General features: G+C 34.3%; 1 protein-coding gene, 1 long non-coding RNA gene and 1 other non-coding gene across 6 annotated transcripts in view; 2 read left to right on the forward strand and 1 right to left on the reverse strand.

The window, feature by feature from the left end:
* Positions 1-250: 250 nt before the first annotated feature.
* MINDY2 (MINDY lysine 48 deubiquitinase 2) overlaps positions 251-22,276 on the reverse strand; it is a 71,581-nt gene continuing 49,555 nt past the window's right edge. Inside the window, exons 7-11 of one of the 4 annotated variants that reach the window (XR_014059445.1) lie at positions 10,840-11,013; positions 8,062-8,280; positions 6,540-6,798; positions 3,992-4,116; positions 251-1,178 (exon numbers count right to left, since the gene is read on the reverse strand). Coding sequence is in view for 3 of the 4 variants with exons in the window: in XM_081510069.1 (XP_081366195.1) it covers positions 6,670-6,798; positions 8,062-8,280; positions 10,840-11,013 (522 nt within the window). In the remaining variant the exon portion in view is untranslated. Of the gene's footprint in view, positions 1,179-3,991; positions 4,117-4,731; positions 6,799-8,061; positions 8,281-10,839; positions 11,014-22,276 lie in introns of those variants that run through there. The other 3 variants (XM_081510070.1, XM_081510071.1, XM_081510069.1) reach the window with 3 other exon arrangements.
* LOC145515902 (U6 spliceosomal RNA) lies at positions 10,352-10,458 on the forward strand. The gene has a single exon (XR_014061111.1). It is a non-coding gene; the product is annotated as a U6 spliceosomal RNA (small nuclear RNA).
* Positions 16,673-20,513, forward strand: LOC145513501 (uncharacterized). Its single transcript, XR_014059449.1, has 2 exons — positions 16,673-17,828; positions 19,215-20,513. It is a non-coding gene; the product is annotated as an uncharacterized LOC145513501 (long non-coding RNA).

A 22,276-nucleotide genomic window follows, 5' to 3' on the forward strand; every position in this document is an offset into this window, starting at 1 on the left:
TATTACCCGTCCAGATTTCAAACTATACTACAAAACCATAGTAATCAACACAGTATGGTACTGGCACAAAAACAGACACATTGGGAAAGATAAATTAAAAAAAAAATTTTTTTTTAAAAAAGATTTGGTCCAAGTATGTTAAGAGTCAATCCTAGGTAAATGTGAATTAATGTTAATTCCCCATTTTCCCACTTATTTTAAGTTTATAAGAAGTAGCTTAATGAGATGAATATACATAGCAGAAATACTCTGGGGTCTAAATATCAAAGTTTATTGAAATAAAATATAATCTATAATAAAAAATACTAATAGTGTTACCACTGGTTACAGATTAAGTATATTAACAAAAATCTAACATTTTAATCCAAAAATGACACTATCCTTTTGGTACAATAACAAACATGAAATTAAAAGTTGAATAATACTGAATAATTCCTTCAGAAATATTGTATACTTTCTCATCTTTGTTCAATATGCCCCTTATAGGAGTATCCTCCAAAAGGGAAACTTCTGAAACTTAAGACTTAGTTTTTAAATTCAAATAGTTTTAGCATAATTAGCATATAAAACAATAATTTTCTTAAAAATTCAGTTCAACCCTAAGCTGGGGAGATGCTTTTAGGTGTTTTTATTCAAAAACTGTATTTCAATGCTCTTTTCTATCAACCTCTAGGGCTGCTATTATTCTACAACTGGAATTCAAGCTGGTCATAAAGCAAAACAGATGTATTATTTCAGAAGCAAAAAGGGCATTAAGATAGTAAAGGAAAGAAGGAGAAAAAAATAGGCACTCATACACAGTCTATATATTAAAACTTTTTGAGAACTCTATTACAGTTGGCCAGTCTTGGCCTGGTACAGAGATCTATCACAGCAACCTCCTGACCCAAAGAGCTGGACAATAAAGTGGAAGAAGAAGAAAACCTTTTTTCTTGTTGTATTTCAAGATCACTTTCTCTGTAGTCGTTACACTATTTCACTTGCTAGGCCCCCAAATATGTGCCACATCCCAATTATTCTGCACAATTCAAGGAAAAAAGACACATGCACCAACTTTAGGAAATTACTTTCAGGGTACCTCCGAAGTTTCACAAGTGAAGATTATCCCTTTTGCTGATTGTTGGGTAGCAAGCACACATCAATCTCCGATCATATTATCCTACTTGTGATGTGTGGATCTGTGAAAACAATAGTTATCATTTTATTAAGAAAACAGCATTTTAACAAAAACCACTGGAAGCTTTTCAAATTCTCATCTTTAAAAAATCTGTAAAGCTCTAGGATATCCCATATACCCTGGAAAAAATGGTTATTTCATTCAACTACCTTGTAAAAAACAACAAAAACAGATAAAATTGAGAGACATATAGGACAGATTAAGTGCCAATCTTAGTCTTAAAACATATTTCATTAGTTAGAACTGCTCTGCAGGGTATTTCAGTTATAATGCTCATTTGGACAGGTCATTGATTTCAGAATTTAAATGGGTATTTCAGTTTCCTGAATTCTTATTTAAAGCTGTAACTACACAAGAAGCCAGGATCACCTTCAGAAAAATTTTGCTTTGTCTACCATCTAATCTAGGAGGTTCCTCTGCCTGTCAGGATATTGCAGTAAGGATAGATACAAAGTCTTTAAAGTTAATCGTGACAAATTATTAAGTAGCTTGAAGGAATTCTTAGAATTAATATCAGACTAAGTAGAGACATTGTAACATAGTACTACAACTTTTTGATCTTTAAATCTACAATGGTTTGAAGCTTAGGTTTTATGTTTCTGCCATAGTATTTTAACATTTTCTGGGACAGTCCTATGCTGTAAAAAAATGTATTATAGCTAGACAAGTCTAAATCTCACTCTTTCTCAGGTCAACAGTATAAAGCTAAGCTTGAGGCAACAGTTGAAGACTTTTGTGAGTTGAATTTTTTTTGAGATCAGAAAAGGGAAGTTAGATATGAGAATCCTTCATGTAAAATATATATATGCATATCACAATTTACTAAACTCTAATTTCTAACAGCAGAAACAATGGGATTAAGAAAGAGACATGCGTGAGTTAAAATTTAGATAAATCTTCAAAATAAATTAACAGGGTCCTGCAATTTGTCCCTTTAGACTCCATTATCTCTGTATTGCAGTATATTTTATTCAAGAAGCCTGATTATAATTTTAAAGTGTCACTCCAGAAGAGTAACCACAATTTTTCATGTTTTCCCAAGAGTGTCAGACATCTGTAAAAATGACTCTCAATAACTAGAGGACCTAAGAACTGAACTCTGATTCCAGTTAGTTCTTTTACTATTTTTGGTTACTTTCTAATAGAACTTTAACTGTATATTATCAAATAACATTTTATAGTTAAAAAAAATAATTTAAATAATCCTAAAAAGGACAGTACATAAGAGATCTAAATGAATTTCATCCAGCAAAAACGTTTACATATATGTATCAGTAATCTGATCCCACTGTACTTTGTTCCATGAAGGAACAGAATCTAAATATTTAGATATATTAAAGATATTGGAAAAAATAGATTTTCAATGCTTTTATACTCCCAAATACTCTTGGTTTTGATTCCGTAGCCCTACAGAACATAAAAGCAACTGTAAAGTTCTACATTTGTGGAACAGAGAATTCCCTGGTGTCCAGTGGTTAAGATTCAGTGCTTCTACTGCAGGGGGCACAGGTTTGATCCCTGGTTTGGGAATTAAGATCCCACATACTGTGCAGTGCAGCAAAACAAAACAAACACACACTTGGGGAAGAGATGATGCCATACTCAAACACAAGACAACTCTCCACACTTTAACAGCATTCAGAAAAAAACTAGCTTTAGAAATATTGCCATTGGGGAAGAAAATCTACACATTCAAGAGCAAAGGATGTGTAATATTTATGATTATTTCAATAATACCCTGTGCTTATACTATGCCCTATATTCGAAGGTGCAAAGCACTAAAAACGAGCACTCTTTAGATACTTAGAGTAAACTGAGGCACAGTAAATTTGCTGAAGGCAGGATAAAAGCCAGGTTTTCAGAAAAAATGCTTCAGAATTTCACATTCCCCATTCCTTAAAATACAAATTATATGCTATCTTTAATGCCATCTTATTTTTATCAAATTTTGGTAAATTTATTATTAGGGTTTAAGTTGTATGTCCAAATCTTTTGTGATAGGTAAAAGCCATAAGCTTTCCATCATGTTTTACTATAACTTTATTTAATAGCAAAGTTAAAGGAAATGCTATCAATTTGCTTTTTTTTAAAAATAAATGATTTGTTTTAGGAGAGCTCTAGAAATTCTTGCCTCGATTTTTGTCCAGCAGAATTTTATAAGTATCTGCTTGAAAGGCCAACATTAACATAGTTCTCTTCTTAAATATATATTTGACTTCTAGTCCTCTTTCCTCTTAAGATGTTTTGTCTCTTAGTGAACTGAGCTGGTTATTCACTGAAAACAAAATGTTAAGGTTTTGTGAAAGTACAAAATGGTTAATATTGGATTCAATCAATCTGATAGTTAACTGCTTGTTAATTAAGCTAATATCAAGAAGTATGGGGAAGAATGCAAAACATAATGTGGGATAAGTAGTCAAATACTAGAGATGTGAGACAGAAAATATATTCCAAAGCCTAATTCTAATACTTAAATCTATGTCCCATTCAACTACTTACTGGAAACCTTGAAACATGAAATAAGTTACTTTACCTATGCACATTGAACTAGCATTTTACAGGAAGCAGCCAAATGCCAGTTTTAACTGCCTCAAATAGTTTGGTGTGTGTATGCTTACAATGATGATTCTTAAATTTGAGGAAAGTTCCCAGATTCCCTTGAGAATCTATCAGAAGTCATAGATCCTTGCTTCAGAAATACACACACAAAACACAATTTTTAAGTGTTGATAACACTGTAAATCACAGCACTGTTGATTCAATGGGATTGGCATGAGAAAATTTTCATACTGTTAATAAAGACTGGTCACTAACCTTAAGGAAGAGTCTTTGAAAGTACGAGAAAGTTCAATGACCGTATCCATTCATTCATCTGCCTCTTTTGCTAGCTCTAATGGTGACTGGTTGATGCAAATGTGCCTCTAATCTAGCCTATAAATCTTAAAAACAAAAATGTTTAAGTTCTAATTTCTGCTACTCTTATACATGTAACAATTTTCAAGCATTACAAAATACTGTGAAGGAAAGACTAATACACCACTATCAAATTCCAATATACCCAAATCAACAATGAAATGTCTGAATATGTGATTTGTTGACTTGAGCAAAATAAAAACATAATCGCTCTAAATTCTTTTTTACTTTCAAGGATGCAAAACCAGATCTCTAAGAAATTTTTTTAACAGAATTAAACATTTAATTTTTCCCCCACAGTATTCAAAGTAAACATTTTATCATTATTACTCTTGGTATACCAAACTGAATTCTAGGAATGTAAGAAAGCCCAACTGGGAAATATTACATAGAAAAAGGCTGAATTAACAAAAACATTACATTTCTTACTTCTTATACACTGACATTTACTTATCTGATAGCAGCACTGCTGGTTTTGAGTAAATTTTTTTTCCTTCAATGGAATGCAGAATGGCAGTGTTGTCTTTGGAATAAATTAAGAAGAGAGTAACAACTAAGAGAGGAATAACTTCTACACATATGTTTTTCAAGGGCAATGAATAGTTAAGAATATACTTATGGAAAAGTATGCCTCAAATACGTTTTTAAAAATTTCTCAGGATTTATTGTTTTGTTTCTTAATAAAATATAATGCACTGACACTACTATCTGTTCTGGGAAAAACAAACCGTGAGGTTTGAGTTTCCTCCTTCAATCGACAGAGTGATATCAAGAATAAACTTGGCCTAAAAATCAACTTGTTTGAGCTAATAGAGAACTGTGTAGTACATCTTATGTCTGATTACTTGAGCAATATATGCATATTCTGGGTTATGGTCAAGAGGCTCACCAAATATTTTGTATGAAAGTTTTATAAACCAAACAGGTTCTCTGATGACTTATCATGCTAGCATGTGAAATTTGAAGGAATAATAACAAATGGTATAACATAAAGAGACATGCGATACAGGCGGACATAAAAGATACAGCTTGACCCTGAATATTTCCCTTAGAATAACTTCATCCATAAATAAGACTTTACTTTTTACATATAGATTTATCCTACAACTGGTCTTGGATCACAGAGAATGTTAAGGACATAGCTTAAGAAATCAAGACTACATTTTTTTTTTGTAGTCTTTTGTCCCCCCAGACCACAAAAAGCATTTTCTAAGTGGATGCTCAGGTTAAATTAAGATGCTCTTGAACAGACAAATTTACTGAGGCTTAGAATGTAAATCACGTAACTACTTACAGCAGCAACAGTCTTTTCAAAAATGACTAAAACAAACTTTTAAATATAAAGCATATAAAAAGGACTATCAAGGATAGTTTTCCAAACTATAGAAATACAGGAAAATATGTGTTGCCTCATAATAAAGTTCAATAAATATTCTTTCTGAATCCTAGAAACACTATAAGATGTTATAGGTTATTTGGTTCTTATAAGTTAGAAAAATCTGATTGTTTCTACATAAATTCCTCCAAATTCTTATCTATCTTCAAACAGAGTTTTAATAACGCTTTTCCACTAGACTCAGAGATTATCTCTGTCTAACATCCTTTCAGAAATGTGCTTTTTTGTTGATTTTAATAAGTATACTTAATTTTCTACAAAATAAACATGATTTAAATTTTAAGGTTCAAGGTAATTATAGAAAAAGGTAGACACTGAACTATCTCTTTTTGTACATCCCTATATTTACAAGGGCTAGCATCCACTGTGGTTTCCTCTTTATACTCACTTGTCACACTGAATAAATAGTAACTGTGGTCCAAGTAAACTATATTAAAGATTTTAAAACTCCTCAAAATTTTACAACACTACAAAGTTATTAAGATCTGATTTTGATGAGTATTAGTGTTATGTAATTTTGTTACTGGAAAAGAAATACAAATCTTTATTTTTTTCTATCTAAATTAAATCCAAGTTCCATTATCAGTTTCTCAAGGTATATCTAAAATGTACATTCCTAAAGAAAGGTAAAGCTGTTCAAGGGCTGAACTAGTCCAATATACAACTGAGGGTTATTTATTCTTATTATTTTTGTCTTTTTTTTTCTTTTTAAATCTATATTAAACCCCTGGTTTCTCATGGATCAGATCATACTTTAACATTGTAAAAATTAATTTCAGAAACTATTGTGCTAATATTTAGATTTGAGGAAGGAATCAGACAAAATCAATTATCTCTATTCATTGTTAGAACAGAAGATGAAATAGCTTACTAACTGATATGAGTTATGCATGTCACTATGACACAAAATTTGCTGTTATTTACTTATTTGTCTACAAGTGCATTATTTTTCATGAATGACAACACAGCATTTCCAACTCATAACATGAAACTCCAGCTCATAAAGAGTGTACTGTGTGATTTTAAAAAGTCTGATTGTAATTAAGTAACAACCTTTCCCCTGATAAACGTGAACAAAATCCATTGGGAAATCAGGCACAGACGGTATTTATCGGTTTTTCTTCCTTTCCTCCTATGGTTGTTTCTGAAGACATACAGATGGCTCCAACAGAATCCACACTTGTTACAAAATGACACAGCTATTTTTCTCCTTTTCCTTTTCTTTATCTTTTTCTCGTGGTTCCTTTCGTTTACGTTCACTGTTTCCAGATTGTCTGCCACTTGACGGAGAGGCTTGTGCTGGCTGGCTTTGCTTTAAGGAAAATAAACAGGAAGAAATTATCATAATTTTTCTAAGATGCTTAAGTAGAGTTACCTAGAAAGAAAAACCATGAGAGTGAAATGAATCATTAATGGAAAAAAGGCTATTGGTACATAAATTTTTAATGTTATATGGTATCTGTGTAACTGCCTCTAGCATTCAGAATAGATATAATTAATGTATCCATTATTGTAAGTAAATAAACAATAAATAACATGTAGCATTATATTGCCTGAAGACTCAAATTCAAGACAATTTATGTTAAAAGTTTGGGAAAGTTAAAGAAAGTGACACTTTTTTGGCAAACTATAGTAGTTCTCCAAGATTTTATTACACATACTATAACAAACAGATTTTAAACAGAGGGAAAAAGAACCTGAGACCTTGGTGTGAAATGTGTATTCTGTGAAATGAGAGAACTTCAGTGAAAAGCTAACCATAGATGGTAGGCTTTAACTTTTAAGGTTGGAGTAATCAATATTTGAGCTAGAAATAGAAATGTTATACCTATGTTAATAGAGACCTCTATATTTAAAGTTTCATCATAACTTAAAAGACATCATGCTTCCTAGTACACCTAAATCAAAGGAACAGTTGTAGCATGGTACAGTTAAACATAAAAGAAGGGGAACATTTTTTTCATTTAATGAGATTTAACTAATAGAAACACCCTAGTCACATTTCCAGTGCTTACAACATTTAACTGGGAAAAGGGAAAAGTGAAGTGCTAATAACCTTTGTTGAATACTCAGCACATGTTAGACACTGGATTAAGTGCTAACATTATTTGCTCTTAACCACAAACCTAAGAGTTAAGTATTATCTTCTACTTTACAAATATGGAAAATGAGGCTAAGAGAGGTAGAGGACTTTGTCCATGGTGTACCTAGTAAGGGGAGACAGAGGCAGAAAATGCAAATCCACATTTATCTGGCTCCAAAGTCCACATTCTTTCCAGCAGTACCTCATACTGCCTTCTAATTGATAGGAAAGATTTATTCAAATTGGTTTATATTGTATGAAGCTATTAAGAATTTAATTTAGAAAATCTTGCCATCAAAACCTCAGAAAAAACAAATTTAACTAAATTAGAAATATATTAAGATAATCACAAACTTAGGACTGTGTCATAAAACCCATGGATGCTAAAATGCTAACAGAGTCAATACCTAACTTAAAAGTTTTAATCTCAGCACACATTTCTTTATTGCTAAAATGATCCTTATATTTAAGAGTCAGAACACTAGTCTTTACCGGGGCCTGTGTAGAAGCAGAAGCAGAAGCAGAAGCAGAAGCAGAAGCAGCAGCTGCTGCAGCTTGCTCCTGTTCCTGGTAATATTGAGAAGCTCGCCGATCCTCTTCTTCTTGGAGTTTCTTTGCTAGTTCCAAATCACTGATTCCTTCGGGTATCTGTTCCCAATTGATCTCTTGGCTCTGCTGTTCTTGTTGTAAAGATAAAGCCATAAGATAGTCCTAAGAAATGAAATGATAACCATCTTTAGCTGTGAGATTTTACCCAAGAACTAATGTGTATAAATACACAGATTATATCTACAAATCTATGAAAATGGCTTTTTAAAAACATACTAGATGTTAAATATAAAAATAAAAGTTTACTATTTCTGTTTGGGAAATAGTATTATTTCAGCAATACTGCCATTGTTATCAACATTTTAAAAAGTCATTCAAAATTCTTTCTAGAAGCAGTATATAAGGCATTCAAGAAAGTTTATAAAAGAGAGAAGCACATGTCTATAGAAAATTGATACAAAATAAAAAAGCATAAATAAGAAAGTTAAGATTACCATATCATCATAACAGAGTCAACTACTGTTAACAATTAATATAATTCATCTTGGTTTTTTCTATATTCACATACAGATTCAAACACATCTTCCAACTCCTGAAACTATCATAATCTGTTTTCTTTTCTATTTAATGTCATAAAAGTCTTCTGTTTTAAAAAAAATCGTAAACACAGACCCAAATTTTTAAACAGTCTTCCAAAAACAATTTTTAAAGCCAATGTAGCTGTCCATCAATCAACCATATTCAATTACTTAATCATGCTCTTCTTCCTTCTACACACACACTCAGATTATTTCCTATGAGATAAAGTGCATCTTTGGTCAAAAGTTATACATCTAACTTAACATCCACTTTTATTACGAATTAGTGCTGAATGAAACTTGACTATTCTGTGCACCTCCCCCAGCACACTCTCAAAGTAAGAGAATTATAAATAATCACAGAAGATATGTAAAAGGTTGTTGCCTGTGAACACCTTGTACTATCTAGCATGATCATCTTATAGACATCAAGAAATTGTCCTTCAAATTTTTCTCCTCGATTCTTCAAATTCCACTCTTTGCCAAGTCTTTGATACTTTAAAAAAATATTTACTTTTATTTATTCACTTATTTGGCTGCATTGGGTCCTAGTTGTGGCAAGGGAGATCTTTAGTTGATGCACATGGGATCGTCGATCTGACATGCGGGATCATTTTGCAGTTGTGGCATGTGAACTCTTAGTAGCAGCATGTGTGGGATCTAGTCCCCTAAGCAGGGATTGAACCTGGGCCCCCTGCTTTGGGACCGTGAAATATTAGCCACTGGTCCGCCAGCAAAGACCCCCTTCTTTGTTACTTTGCAAACAATATAATACGTATATTCTCGAGATCTTACGACTAGATTACTGTGGCAATCTACTGCTTTACTACAATCCCTCTGTGCCAATATTTTTTATATACAGTGATTTAAAAATCTCGTATATTTCTCTTAAATAACATTTAAAAACAATGCCCCTGAATACCTTCTGGGGGAAAATGAGTATGGATTACTATGGCTGTTTGTCAAAGCAAAGTTGAGAGTCCTAGAAAGATTAGCATTTGTTTGAATCAAATATTCTTTTGTCCATTCAGGGCTTGCTAGTCAAACTGCCATTACAGAACTTACATATTAGTTGATAAAATACCTGCCTCCCCAACTGACTGCCGAATCTCTGAGAACAGGACAGAACGATTTATCTTTGAGTCCCCAGGACCTAGTTACAGTGTTCAATACAACTGCTCAATGAATACTGGCTAAATGAACAGTCTTTATGCACTTAAAATTGTTATCAGCAAAACATGTGCCAACTGTTTAACATAACCATATTTCTGCCTCAGTTAAAGAAAATGTCACATCACTGTTAGACTTCTAGTAATAAACACAATTGTGGCTCTAAGCCTACCTGCCAACAAGCAAAAATTTCATCTATCTCATTTCTAAATAAGAATTCTACCAGCAATGCAGCTCCTGCTGTAAAAGTGTCTGTTCCTCCTTACCTTGGACTCTAAGGCTTAGAATAGCCCCTACTCTTTACCCAGTGCATGCAATCTTGAAGACTCTCTCTGTTCTACTTTTTTCTGACTAACCAAAATAGATCTCAAATATGTACTCATCTCTTCAACTCTACCACTAAGGCTAAGCAAATTGCTAGTTTGCTTACACCAGTGTCCTTCCTATGCATTTGCCACATAGCAGGTTTTTAAAAAGGTAAAGTAGTGCTTCCTTCGGGAGCATATATACTAAAATTGGAATGACACAGAGAAGATTAACATGGCCCCTGTGTGAGGATGACATGCAAATTTGTGAAGCATTCCCTATTTTTTTACAGAAGTAGAATTATACTGCTGTACATATGAAACATATAATGTTATAAACTAATGTTACCTCACTTAAAAAAAAGGTAAAGTAGATCATTGTCACTTCCATGTTTAATACCTGGTATATCTTCCTTCCTACAATTAGAGTAAAATTCAAACTCTTTACCATGACCTTCACAGTTCAATATAATCAGGCCTTCTGAACCAAAGTGTAAAATTAATGTAGAATAATCATTTACCTATTTAGGAAGTATCAGAATTTCACAAGTATTGATATGTTAATTAACAAATCTTTAGTTCAAAATTCTGGATAACTTTCAAATTCATATTTGAAAGGAATGAGCATTTATCAACAAAACAATATGAAGATAAAACAACGTATTTACCTGATCTATCTGATCTTGTTGTCCTCTGTATACAGTTTCAGGATCTGAAGGAGGCCGCAGATGAAATTCTGAGTCACAGAAATTTCCATCACCATCAACATTGTGTAGGCTTTCCCAAACAACTTTTTCTTCAGTGAGAAATCCTTGGTCTGTTACCAACAAATACAGAAGACCCTTAATAAGAAATAAGAAAAAGGACTGTTAAGTTGATTAAAACTAGTTTAAAAAAATTTATAATTTAAAAGAAATTCTATAATCTGTTTAAAATATAATTATTCCTACTAATTTCCTGTTATGTCATCCTACTGCATGACATAATAAATAGTAGACCAAGTAGATAACTTACTTGCTCACTTGAGTTATATCCACTTGGCTTTGAATATAGTTTATAATTGCTACACCATAGTATAATGAGAATTAGGAGTTCTTGGAATCTCAACTAATTCACAACTTACAAACAACCCCTTGGGGTTTTTTAATCTCCTTTCACAAAACAGAAAAATACTAGACAATAAGTCCCTAAAAAATACATCAATAACAAGACATAGTACAATAAAATTACATAATATTGCCTATTTCTAAAAAAAATTAAGCCTATATCACTAATCCAATCCATATCAATTTTTCCCTCTCTGCACCATTTGCTGCTCTTAATTTATACACCAATGGTACTTTGTACATTTTTTATTGTAGCACTAAACCATACTATACAATGATTATGTTTTCCTCCTTGTTCTCCAGACTATATAATCTATCTCTTGGCCTACTGTAGGCTTTATCATAATGCTGGAGTCTAATATTTATTGAATCAATGTATTCATAATGCATTTATAGTCATTATCATAGAATTTAGCATTGATCTCTAACTGTTCATATGCATCAGTTCTAATTCCAATATATAAAGGGTCCATAGTATAATGCTTGTAAGCAATTTTTTCTTCAGATTTGCCAAGGACAAGACTTTCAATTACTTAGAGTTCCCACTGGTTAATATAGTGTTTATAATTGCACAAGAATCGTACTTTTCAAGTTTTCACTTATACACAATTTTAATAATTAATAATAAGAATAAATTCTGAAGCTTTAAAAAAAAAAAACCTAAGTAGTCACTCTTGAACATTTACTATGTGTCCAGCACTGTGAGACACGGCTCTTCCTAGACTACAAAGTCTTTCCTATTGTCTAGTAGCAGTTACATTCAAGAATCAGCTGTAGACAGTGATCAGTTTTTAAGGTCACTGAAATGATTACAGCAACATGAAAAGTATTTATAAAGAAAAACATTTCGGTATAAAGTTTAAAGATACTATTTTAAACAAAAATTAAGTCCAGGATCATTTTTTAAAAAATCAGGTATGTTCCAATTTATCAAATATTGACTGCCTGCCATATGCTCAGCACTATGCTAAGTGCTTGAGGATTCATATTATGGATAGTAATGATCCCACCTTACTCTGGTATTAGGTCCTCCTTGTCTGTGATTCCATAGAATTCTGGACTTAACACTATTACAGCACTTCATACACTGAATTATCATTGTCTGTTTACTTACTTATCTCTACTAACACATTTCAAGCTTGACCCAACATATTTTTAATACCCAGTTAGGGTCTACCTTGTTCTAGGATAATTTAAGAGTAAAACCTTAATTTTCCACTGAACAAGTTTGACCATTTTGTTTAATACTTATCACAATGCATTTCAACATATTATACAATAAATAAGTTTTACAATTTATTCTATGTAGGTCGTATATTAGATTGGCTGTTTGTTGGGAAGGAACTATAATCTTATCAATAATTTTTCTCCAAATGACACTTTAGGAAAGGTAAATTCTAGGAGAGTTTTTATGAAAGCTATTACCATCCATAGCACATGAATATTGAAAAGTTTTAATTAAAAGGGTAGTCATTTCTTGCATATCTAACCTATCTTCTTATGGACACCAGCCTCAATTTCTTCCTCTTTTAGATGTTGACATTTATTTATTTTTTAAAATTTATTTATTTTAGTTGGGGGCTAATTACTTTACAATATTGTAGTGGTTTTTGCCATACATTGACATGAATAAGCCATGGGTTTACATGTGTTCCCCATCCTGAACCCCCCTCCCACCTCCCTCCCCTAGATGTTGACATTTATTGGTCCACTGACAACAATGCTGGTTATTACTTAACAGTTCCTTGACATAACTGCAGTGTAAAATAGCAAAGCATGTATCCATGCTGTACTGAATACTTTAGGTCCATTTGTTCCTGACAGTCTACAATTAAATCACCACTAAGAATATTTCTTGGGAATTCCCTGGCAGTCCAGTGGTTAGGAAGCAATGTTTTCACTGCTGTGGCCCGGGTTCAATCCCTGGTTGGGGAACTAAGATCCCGCAAACCATGTGGTGTGGCTAAAAAGGAAAAAAAAATTTCTTGCTTTTGTATTCCACCATTTCTGTTATATTATCTAGCCAAAGTTTGCTTCTCTAACCTTAAATCTTCTTCCTAATCTCACTCATCAGTCTCTAAAATATTAATTTCATCAAAAAATACAAAATACATATATTAAATTCATAGATTACTAATATATAAAATGTAAGTTTTATTATGTGAAAATAAATTAGATAATTTTTTTAAAAAATGGGCAATTTTAACTATTAAAGACTGAACAAAAATCTATTCTATGTAAAATACTCTAATAATTTTATACAGAGTGTATATTATTTGTATTAACAATATACATAAAGCCATCACATTTTGTAACTTGGCAAAACAAAAGAAAATCTAATAATGTAATACAAAAGTTAAGTAATTCCAGCCTTTAAAATACAGAGGAAAGCACTGCTAGTCCTGGTTAACTAGGTTGGATTTGAATTATTTAAAGCCTGGTTTCTCAGATATAAAGTGGGAACAGTAATATCCACTCCTCACAGGGGAGTTGTGAAAATTAAATGAGATAATGATATGGGTACCAGAAAGCATAAAAATCTTTTCTACAAATCACAGTAAAAATAAGCCCCATTAATGGAATAATACACTTACAGATACTTTTGACTGACTGCCAATTTATTATAGACTGGTAGTTTATTATTATTATAGGTCCCTAGTTATACACACCATATATATATATCTTTATATCATATATCTTTATACCATATATCTTTATCTATACAGTGTTGAGAAAATATTCTATTAAGATATTAAATTTATTTTTTGTTGAAAGTATATCTAGAATTCCATGGAATGAACTGTGTTTCTACTCTAGCTGTTCCAAAGAGTTTACAGAAGCAGGAAGAAACAAAATAAAGTGATCATTAAATATAAATGCATAAAATGGCCCTAAAAATCTCAGGGTCCTTCAAAAGTGAAATGTTAGAAACCTTCCTGTTCCTGCTCAGTAAATGATCTTGCCTTGCACATTACAGAAAATAGAAGTACTGAAACAATAACTTTCTCTATTTCCTGCCATCAAAACTATAAACCTACCTGTAGCCATTGTTCTGATTTGTTGTTCAGTCACTCAGTCGTAACTGACTCTTTGCGACCCCATGAACTGCAGCACCATAGACTTCCCTGTCCTTCACTATCTCCCAGAGTTCACTCAAACTCAAGTCCATTAAGTTGGTGATGCCATCCAGCCATCTCATCCTCTGTCGCCCCCTTCTCTTCCTGCCTTCAATCTTTCCCAGCATCAGAGTCTTTTCCAATGAATCAGCTCTTCTCATTCAGGTGGCCAAAGCATTGGAGCTTCAACTTCAGCATCAGTGCTTCCAATGAATATTACGGGTTGATTTCCTTTCGGATTGACTGGTTTGATCTTGTAGTCCAAGGGACTCTCAAAAGTCTTCTCCAGCACCATAGCATCAATTCTTCAGCGTGCAGCCTTCTTTATGGTCCAATTCTCACATGTATACATGACTACTGGGAGATCCACAGCTTTGACTATATGGACCTTTGTCGGCAAAGTGATGTCACTGCTTTTCTTCCAAGGAGTAAGTGTCTTTCAATTTCATGGCTGCAGACACCATCCACAGTGATTCTGGAGCCCAGGATAATAAAATCTGTCACTGTTTCCACTTTTTCCCCATCTGTTTGCCATGAAGTGATGGGACTGGATGCCATGATCTTAAGTTTGTTGAATGTTGAATTTTAACCCAGCTTTTTCACTCTCATCTTTCACCCTCATCAAGAGGCTTTTTAGTTCTTCGCTTTCTGTCACTAGGGTGGTAACACCTGCATATCTGAGGTTGTTGATATTTCTTCTAGCAATCTTGATTCCAGCTTATGAGTCAACCAGCCTGACAGTTCACATGATGTACTCTGTATATAAGTTAAATAAGCAGGGTGACAATATACAACCTTGACGTACTTCTTTCCCAATTTTGGACAGTTGTTCCATGTAAGGTTCTAACTGTTGCTTTCTGTCCTATACAGGTTTCTCAGGAGACAGGTAAGATGGTCTGGTATTCCCACCTCTTTAAGAATTTTTCATTATTTTTTGTGATCCACACAGTCAAAGGCTTTAGTATAGTCAATGAAGCAGAGTAGATGTATTTTTGGAATTCCTTTGCTTTCTCTATGATCCAGTGAATGCTGGCAATTTGATCCCTCAAAGACTGTCCAAACTAGCATACAATTGCACTCATTTCACATGCTAGCAAGGTAATGCTCAAAATCCTTCAAGCTGGGCTTTATCAGTATGTGAACTGAGAACTTCAGATATACAAGCTGGATTTAGAAAAGGCAGAGGAACCTATAGTCATACTCATAGTCTATTCTTTCCCTTCTCTATGATGAAGAGGTCTCTTTTTAAATCAAAGGTCAATCCCTTTCACCTATGAAAATGTCTATCCTTTCTCATCTTCCTTATCTATTTATCTGTTGATGGACACTTAAGCTGCTTCATGTCTTGGCTATTATAAATAGTGCTACTATGAACACAGGGGTGCATGTACCTTTTTCAACTAGAGTTTTCATCTTTTCTGGATACACTACCCAGGAGTGGAATTGTTGGATCATATGGTAGTTCTATTCTTAGTTTTTTGAGGAATCTTCATACTGTTTTCCATAGCAGCTATACCAATTTACTTTCCCACCAACAGTTTACCCTTTTCTCCACACCCTCTCTAGCATTTATTATTTGTAAACTTTTTGATGATGGCCATTCTGACCAGTTTAAGTGATATCTCATTGTAGTTTTCATTTGCACTTCCCTAATAAATTAGCAGTTTTGAGCATCTTTTCATATGCCTGTTGGCCATTTGTATGTCTTTTTGGAGAAATGTCTATTTAGGTCTTCTGCTAATTTTTGATTGGGTTATTTTTTTTTTAACTGAGTTGTATGAGTTCTTTGTATGTTTTGGAAATTAATCCCTTATATGACACAACATTTGCAAATGTTTTCTCCCATTCAGTGGGTTGCCTTTTAGTTGTTGATTTCCTACACTGTGCAAAAGCTTTTAAATTTGATTATGTTACATTTGTTTATCTTTGCTTTTATTTCTTTTGCCTTGGGAGATTGATCTAAGAAAATACTGCTATGATTTATCAAAGAATGTTTCACCTGTTTTCTTCTAGGTAATGGCCTCATAGAATGAATTTCGTAATGTTCCCTCCTCGTCAGTCTTCTGGAATATTTTGAGAAAGATAAGTTCTTTGTATGTTTGGTAGAATTCTTCAGTAAAACTATCTAGTCTGGGCTTTTGGGGAGTTTTTTGGTGTTGTCATTGTTCAAAAAAAATTTTTTTTAACTGATTCTGTTTTACTTCTAGTGATCAGTCTGTTCAAAGTATGTTTCTTCTTACTCAGTTTTAGCAAGCAGTAGGTTTATAAAAACTTGCCCATTTTTTCAAGGTTGTCCCAATTTGGTGGCATAGGAGTTTTATGGTGTCATGTCTTTCATTTAAGCCTTTAAGCCATTTTGAGTTCATTTTTGTATATGGTGAGAGGGAATGTTCTAACTTCATTGATTTACATGCATCTGTCTGACTTTCCCAACACTGTTTCCTAAAGAAACTGCCTTTTCTCCATTGTCTATTCTTGTTTCCTTTGTCACAGATTAATTGACCATAGGTGTGTGAGTCTATTCCTGGGTTCTTTATCTTGTTCCACTGGATCCATATATCTCTTTTTGTGCCAATTCCATGCTTTTTTTTTCCCCCATGCTTTTTGATGACTGTAGCTTTGTGGTGTTCTAAAGTCTGGGAGGATTATGCCTACAGTTGTTCTTTTTCTTCAGGATTGCTTTGGCAATTCTGAGTCTTTTGTGGTTCCTTATAAATTTTAGGAATGTTTGTTCTAATTCCACAGAAAATGTCATGGGTAATTTGAAAAGGATTGCATTAAATCTATAGATTGCTTTGGGTAGTATGGCCATTTTAATAATATGAATTCTTCCATCCAAGAGCACAGGATATCTTTTCATTTCTTTGAATTGGCTTCAATTTCCTTTACCAATGTTTTATAGTTCTCAGTATACAGGTCTTTCATTTTCTTGGTTAGGTTTATTTCTAGGTTTGTTTGCTTGTTTGGAAGGGTTTCTTGATAAACTTTTAAAGAGGACTTTTAAAAAAATATTTCTGATACTTGTTGGTTTAAAGAAATTCAACACATTTCTGTATATTAATATGGTATCCTACTACCTTACTGAACTTATTTATTAGATCTAATAGTTTTTGTGTGGAGGCTTTAGGGTTTTCTGTATAAAGAATCATGTCATCTGCATAGGATGACAGTTTTACCTCTTTCCTTCCAATATGGATACCATTTATTTACTCTTCTTATCTGTTTGCTACGGCTAGAACTTCCAATATAATGTTGAACAGAAGTGATGAGAGCAGACATCCTTGCCTTGTTCCTGAATTCAGCAGGAAGGTTTTCAGCTTTTCATTACCGAGTATTATATTGGCTATGGGTTTGTCATAAATGACTTTTATTATGTTGAGATACGTTTCCTCTATGGCAGACAGTGAAGAAGAACTAAAGAGCCTCTTGATGAAAGTGAAAAAGGAGAGTGAAAAAGTTGGCTTAAAGCTCAACGTTCAGAAAACTAAGATCATGGCATCTGGTCCCATCACTTCATGGGAAATACATGGGGAAACAGTAGAAACAGTAGCTGACTTTATTTTTCTGGGCTCCAAAATCACTGCTGATGGTGATTGGAGCCATGCAATTAAAAGACACTTACTCCTTGGAAGGAAGGTTATGACCAACCTAGACAGCATATTAAAAAGCAGAGACATTACTTTGCCAACAAAGGTCTGTCTAGTCAAGGCTATGGTTTTTCCAGTGGTCATGTATGGATGTGAGAATTGGACTATAAAGAAAGCTGAGTGCCAAAGAATTGATCCTTTTGAACGGTGGTGTTGGAGAAGACTCTTGAGAGTCCCTTGGACTGCAAGGAGATCCAACCAGTCCATCCTAAAGGAGATCAGTCCTGGGTGTTCATTGGAAGGACTAATGTTGAAGCTGAAACTCCAATACTTTGGCCACCTGATGCGAAGAGATGAATCATTGGAAAAGACCCTGATGCTGGGAAAGATTGAGGGCAGGAGGAGAAGGGGACGACGGAGGATGAGATGGCTGGATGGCATCTCCAACTCGATGGACGTGGGTTTGGGTAGACTCCGGGAGCTGGTGATGGACAGGGAGGCCTGGCGTGTTGCGGTTCATGGGGTCGCAAAGAGTCGGACACGACTGAGCAACTGAACTGAACTGAACTGATACTCACTTTGTTGAGATTTTTTAAAAAATAATTTATTTATTTTTTTGGCTGTGCTAGATCTTTGTTGCTATGCCAGTTTTTCTCTAGTTGTGGCAAGCAGGGGCTACTGTTCGTTATAGTGCATGGGCTTCTCTTGTTGTGGAGCACAGGCTCTAGCGCACACAGGCTTCAGTAGCTGCGGTATGTGCGCTTGGCAGTTGTGGTTCCCAGGTTCTAGAGGACAGGCTCAACAGTTGTGTTACACAGGCTTAGCTGCTCCACAGCAAGTGGGATCTTCCCAGATCAGGGATCGAACCCATATTTCCTACATAGGCAGGTAGATTCTTTACCACTGAACCACCAGGGAAGCTCCTAGTGATAGTTTTTATCATGAATGGGTATTGAATGTTACCAAATGCTTTTTCTGCATCTATTTAGATGATCAGGTGGCTTTCATCTCATTGATTGATTTGCATATCTTGAACAATCCTTGCAATTCTGGAATGAATACAACTTGATCATGGTATATGATTCTTTTTATGTATAGCTGGATTCAGTTTGCTAATATTTCATTGAGAATTTCTGCAACTATATTCATCAAAGATACTGGCCTACAATTTTTTTTTGTGGTATCTTTTGTCTGGTTTTGCTGTCAGGGGGGCTTCACAGTATGACTTTGGTAGTGTTTCTTCCTCTTCAATATTTTGGAATACTTTGAGAGGGATAAGTTTTCTTTGTATGTTTGGTAGAGTTCTCTAGTAAAGCCATCTGGTCCTGGACTTTTGTTTGCCAGGAGTTTTTGGTTTGGGGGTTTGTTTGTTTGTTTGCTTACAGATTCTACTTCATTTCTAGTGATCATTCTGTTCAAATTACCTGTTTCATTTTGACTCAGTTTTGGCAAACTTGTTTACAGAAACATCCATTTTTTCTAGGTTGTCCCAATTTGTTGGTATATATTCACAGAATTTATGATTTTTTAAAATTTCTACAATATTGGATGTTATTTTTCCTCCTTCATTTCTTATTTTATTTGAGTACTTTTTCTTTTCTTCTTGGTGAGCCTGGCTAGAGGTGTCAATATTGCTGTTTATACTTTCAAACAATTAGCTCTTGGTTTCACTGATTTTTTTCTATTTTTTAAAATTTCTGTTTTATTTCCTCTTTGATCACTATTATTTTATTCCTTCTGCTGACTTTAGATTTTATTTGTTCTTCTTCTACTTTTCTTAGGTGGAAGTTTCAGTAGTTTGAGATTTTTCTTATTTTTGAGGAAGCCTGTAGTACTATAAAATTCCTTCTTAGAACTGCTTTTGCTGCATCCCATAGATTTTGTAAAGGTGTTTTCATTGTCATTTGTCTCAAGATGTTTTCTAATTTCCTTTTTGATTTCATTGTTACTCACTGGTTTTTTAGTAGCATATTGGTTTGTCTCCATGTAATTTTTTTCCCCTCATTTTTCTTTCTTTGGCTGATTTTTAGTTTCATACCATTGTGGTCAGAAAAAAATGCTTGAAATAATTTCTATCCATCTTAATCACCAAATCTAGTTAATTATATCTCCTAAATGTCTATGGAATCTGTCTATTCTCTATTTCTTTACAAACTTAGTTCAAGTCACTACAATCTCTTACTTGCCCTCCTACAATAGTCTCCTAACTAAATACATGTCCACTCTTGCCTCGAAGTCCAAAGCATCTCAACACATTATTGACCAGGGGATTTTTGCAGAAGCTAATGCCTATGGCATTAAGAGGTATTCAGTCAATAACGTGTTAATGTTATATAAGCGGCAGGTGTATTACCACTAGTGATATACTGTTTAGCCATGAAATAAGGTTCACTGAGAAAACTTAGAAGTAGAGAAATAGCAGGATGCACACATTCCCTCAGCTATCATTATCTCACAGAAATGCATACTCAATCCAGAAACAGACCTAATGTAGAATGAGTTCTAGGAGAGGGACATTCTTCCCAACCACAAAGGAAAACTGCAAATACCTAGATGACTATTAAAGGACTTACAGGTCAGGGGTATAGCCTTGATTTAAAAAAAAAAAAGTTAACATCTAAAGTTCAATTTTGGGAAGTTGTAAAACAATCACCAATGACAGCCAGAGACCTTGTTTTCTCAACTGAACTATCTCACCCCTGCTAATAAGCAAAAGGAAAAAGGAGACAGAGAAAGAACAAAAGGAACCACTAGGCCATTAGGAGACCAAGGTCTATTTTTTCTTTTTTTTTGGATGGCATCACTGACTTGATGGACATGAGTTTGAGCAAGCTCCGGGAGCTGGTAATGGACAAGGAAACCTGGCATGCTTGCAGTCTATGGTGTCAGCAAAGAGTCGGACACGACTGAGCAACTGAACTGAACTGTGGCTTATAGCATCTTAGTTCTCCAACGAGGGATTGAACCCAGGGCCCTGGCAGTGAAAGTGACCAGTCCCAACCATTGGACCACCAGGGAATTCCCTATCTTTCCTTTTAACTGAGAACTCTACAAGACCTAGTATCTATTTCTTGAGCCTTACATCATGTCTCCTATTTTCTATGCTTTAGTCACATAGGCCTTCTTTGAACTCCTTACAAAGTTAGGTTATTTCCCTCCTCAGGGCATTGCACACATGCTCCATCTGCTTAGTTAACTGCAAACCCCCTTTTTTCCTGACATTCTCAAATAGGTTATAAGTCTAATAAAATTACCCACAGCATGCTGTATGTAACCTTTACAGCGTAAATCCCAGTAGAAATGATAACTACTTGTGCAATTATTTAACACGCTTCCCTCGCCAAATTAGGAGTGGCCTTGCTCAGGCTGCAGTCCTGGTACTTAGCTGAGCACCCAGTCATAATCATGCTCAGTAGATATTTTATTAAATGAATGAACAAAATGTGGACTTGAGGAGATAAGGTAAAATAAAGCAAGATGACTTAGCAGTATTTATTATGTAGCAACAATTCTGATTTTGTAGTTCTTTGGCCTTAGATTTCTGAGGAATATGGATAAATCTGGGTCTATACCTATCACACATCTAGCTTAAATATGGCAATAATACAAATAAACCCTTGCTATAACAAACAGCAGAGTAGGAAAGCTAGAACTATAGAGTATTCCTATATAAGCAAACAAATCATCATTTTATACTGCTTTTTACAGTTCACTGATTAATGTGTTGAAGGAAACATGAAGTCAGATTCTTGACTTCAATAAGCCTGCACGCCTCAACTACTGAGGCTGCATGCCACAACTACTGAGCCCATGCACTACAGCTACTGAAGCCTGAGCACCTAGAGCCTGTGGTCTGCAACAAGAGAAACCACTGCAATGAGAAGCACATGACCACAAGGAAGAGTAGCCACCACTTGCTACAACTAAAGGAAGCCCATGGGCAGCAATGAAGACCCAGCACAACCAAAAATAAATTTAAAAAACTTTAAAAAAATCACCTGGAAAGCATTTTTAAAAATGCTCAGGTTCCACCTCTTACAGATTCTGATTTAATTGAGATCGTGGTGGGATCTGTGCATTGGGATTTTTTTAAGAGCTTCCTTAAAATTGTATGCTAGGCAGTTCTAGCATACAATCTGGGTTGAGAACCACTGGTTTAAGGAGAAAAGAAGTAGCTTACTGAAGAGTTAGTATCTGAAATGCTTCTTAAACGATAGGTGAAAACTGGATAGGCAAAAATGGGTAAGAACGGGGGCTTCCTTGGTGGTTCAGTTGTAAAGAATCAACCTGTAAATG

The sequence above is a fragment of the Giraffa tippelskirchi genome, chromosome 7 (genome assembly GCF_054371585.1).
Source record: "Giraffa tippelskirchi isolate mGirTip1 chromosome 7, T2T-mGirTip1v1.2.pri, whole genome shotgun sequence".
Classification (NCBI taxonomy): domain Eukaryota; kingdom Metazoa; phylum Chordata; class Mammalia; order Artiodactyla; family Giraffidae; genus Giraffa; species Giraffa tippelskirchi.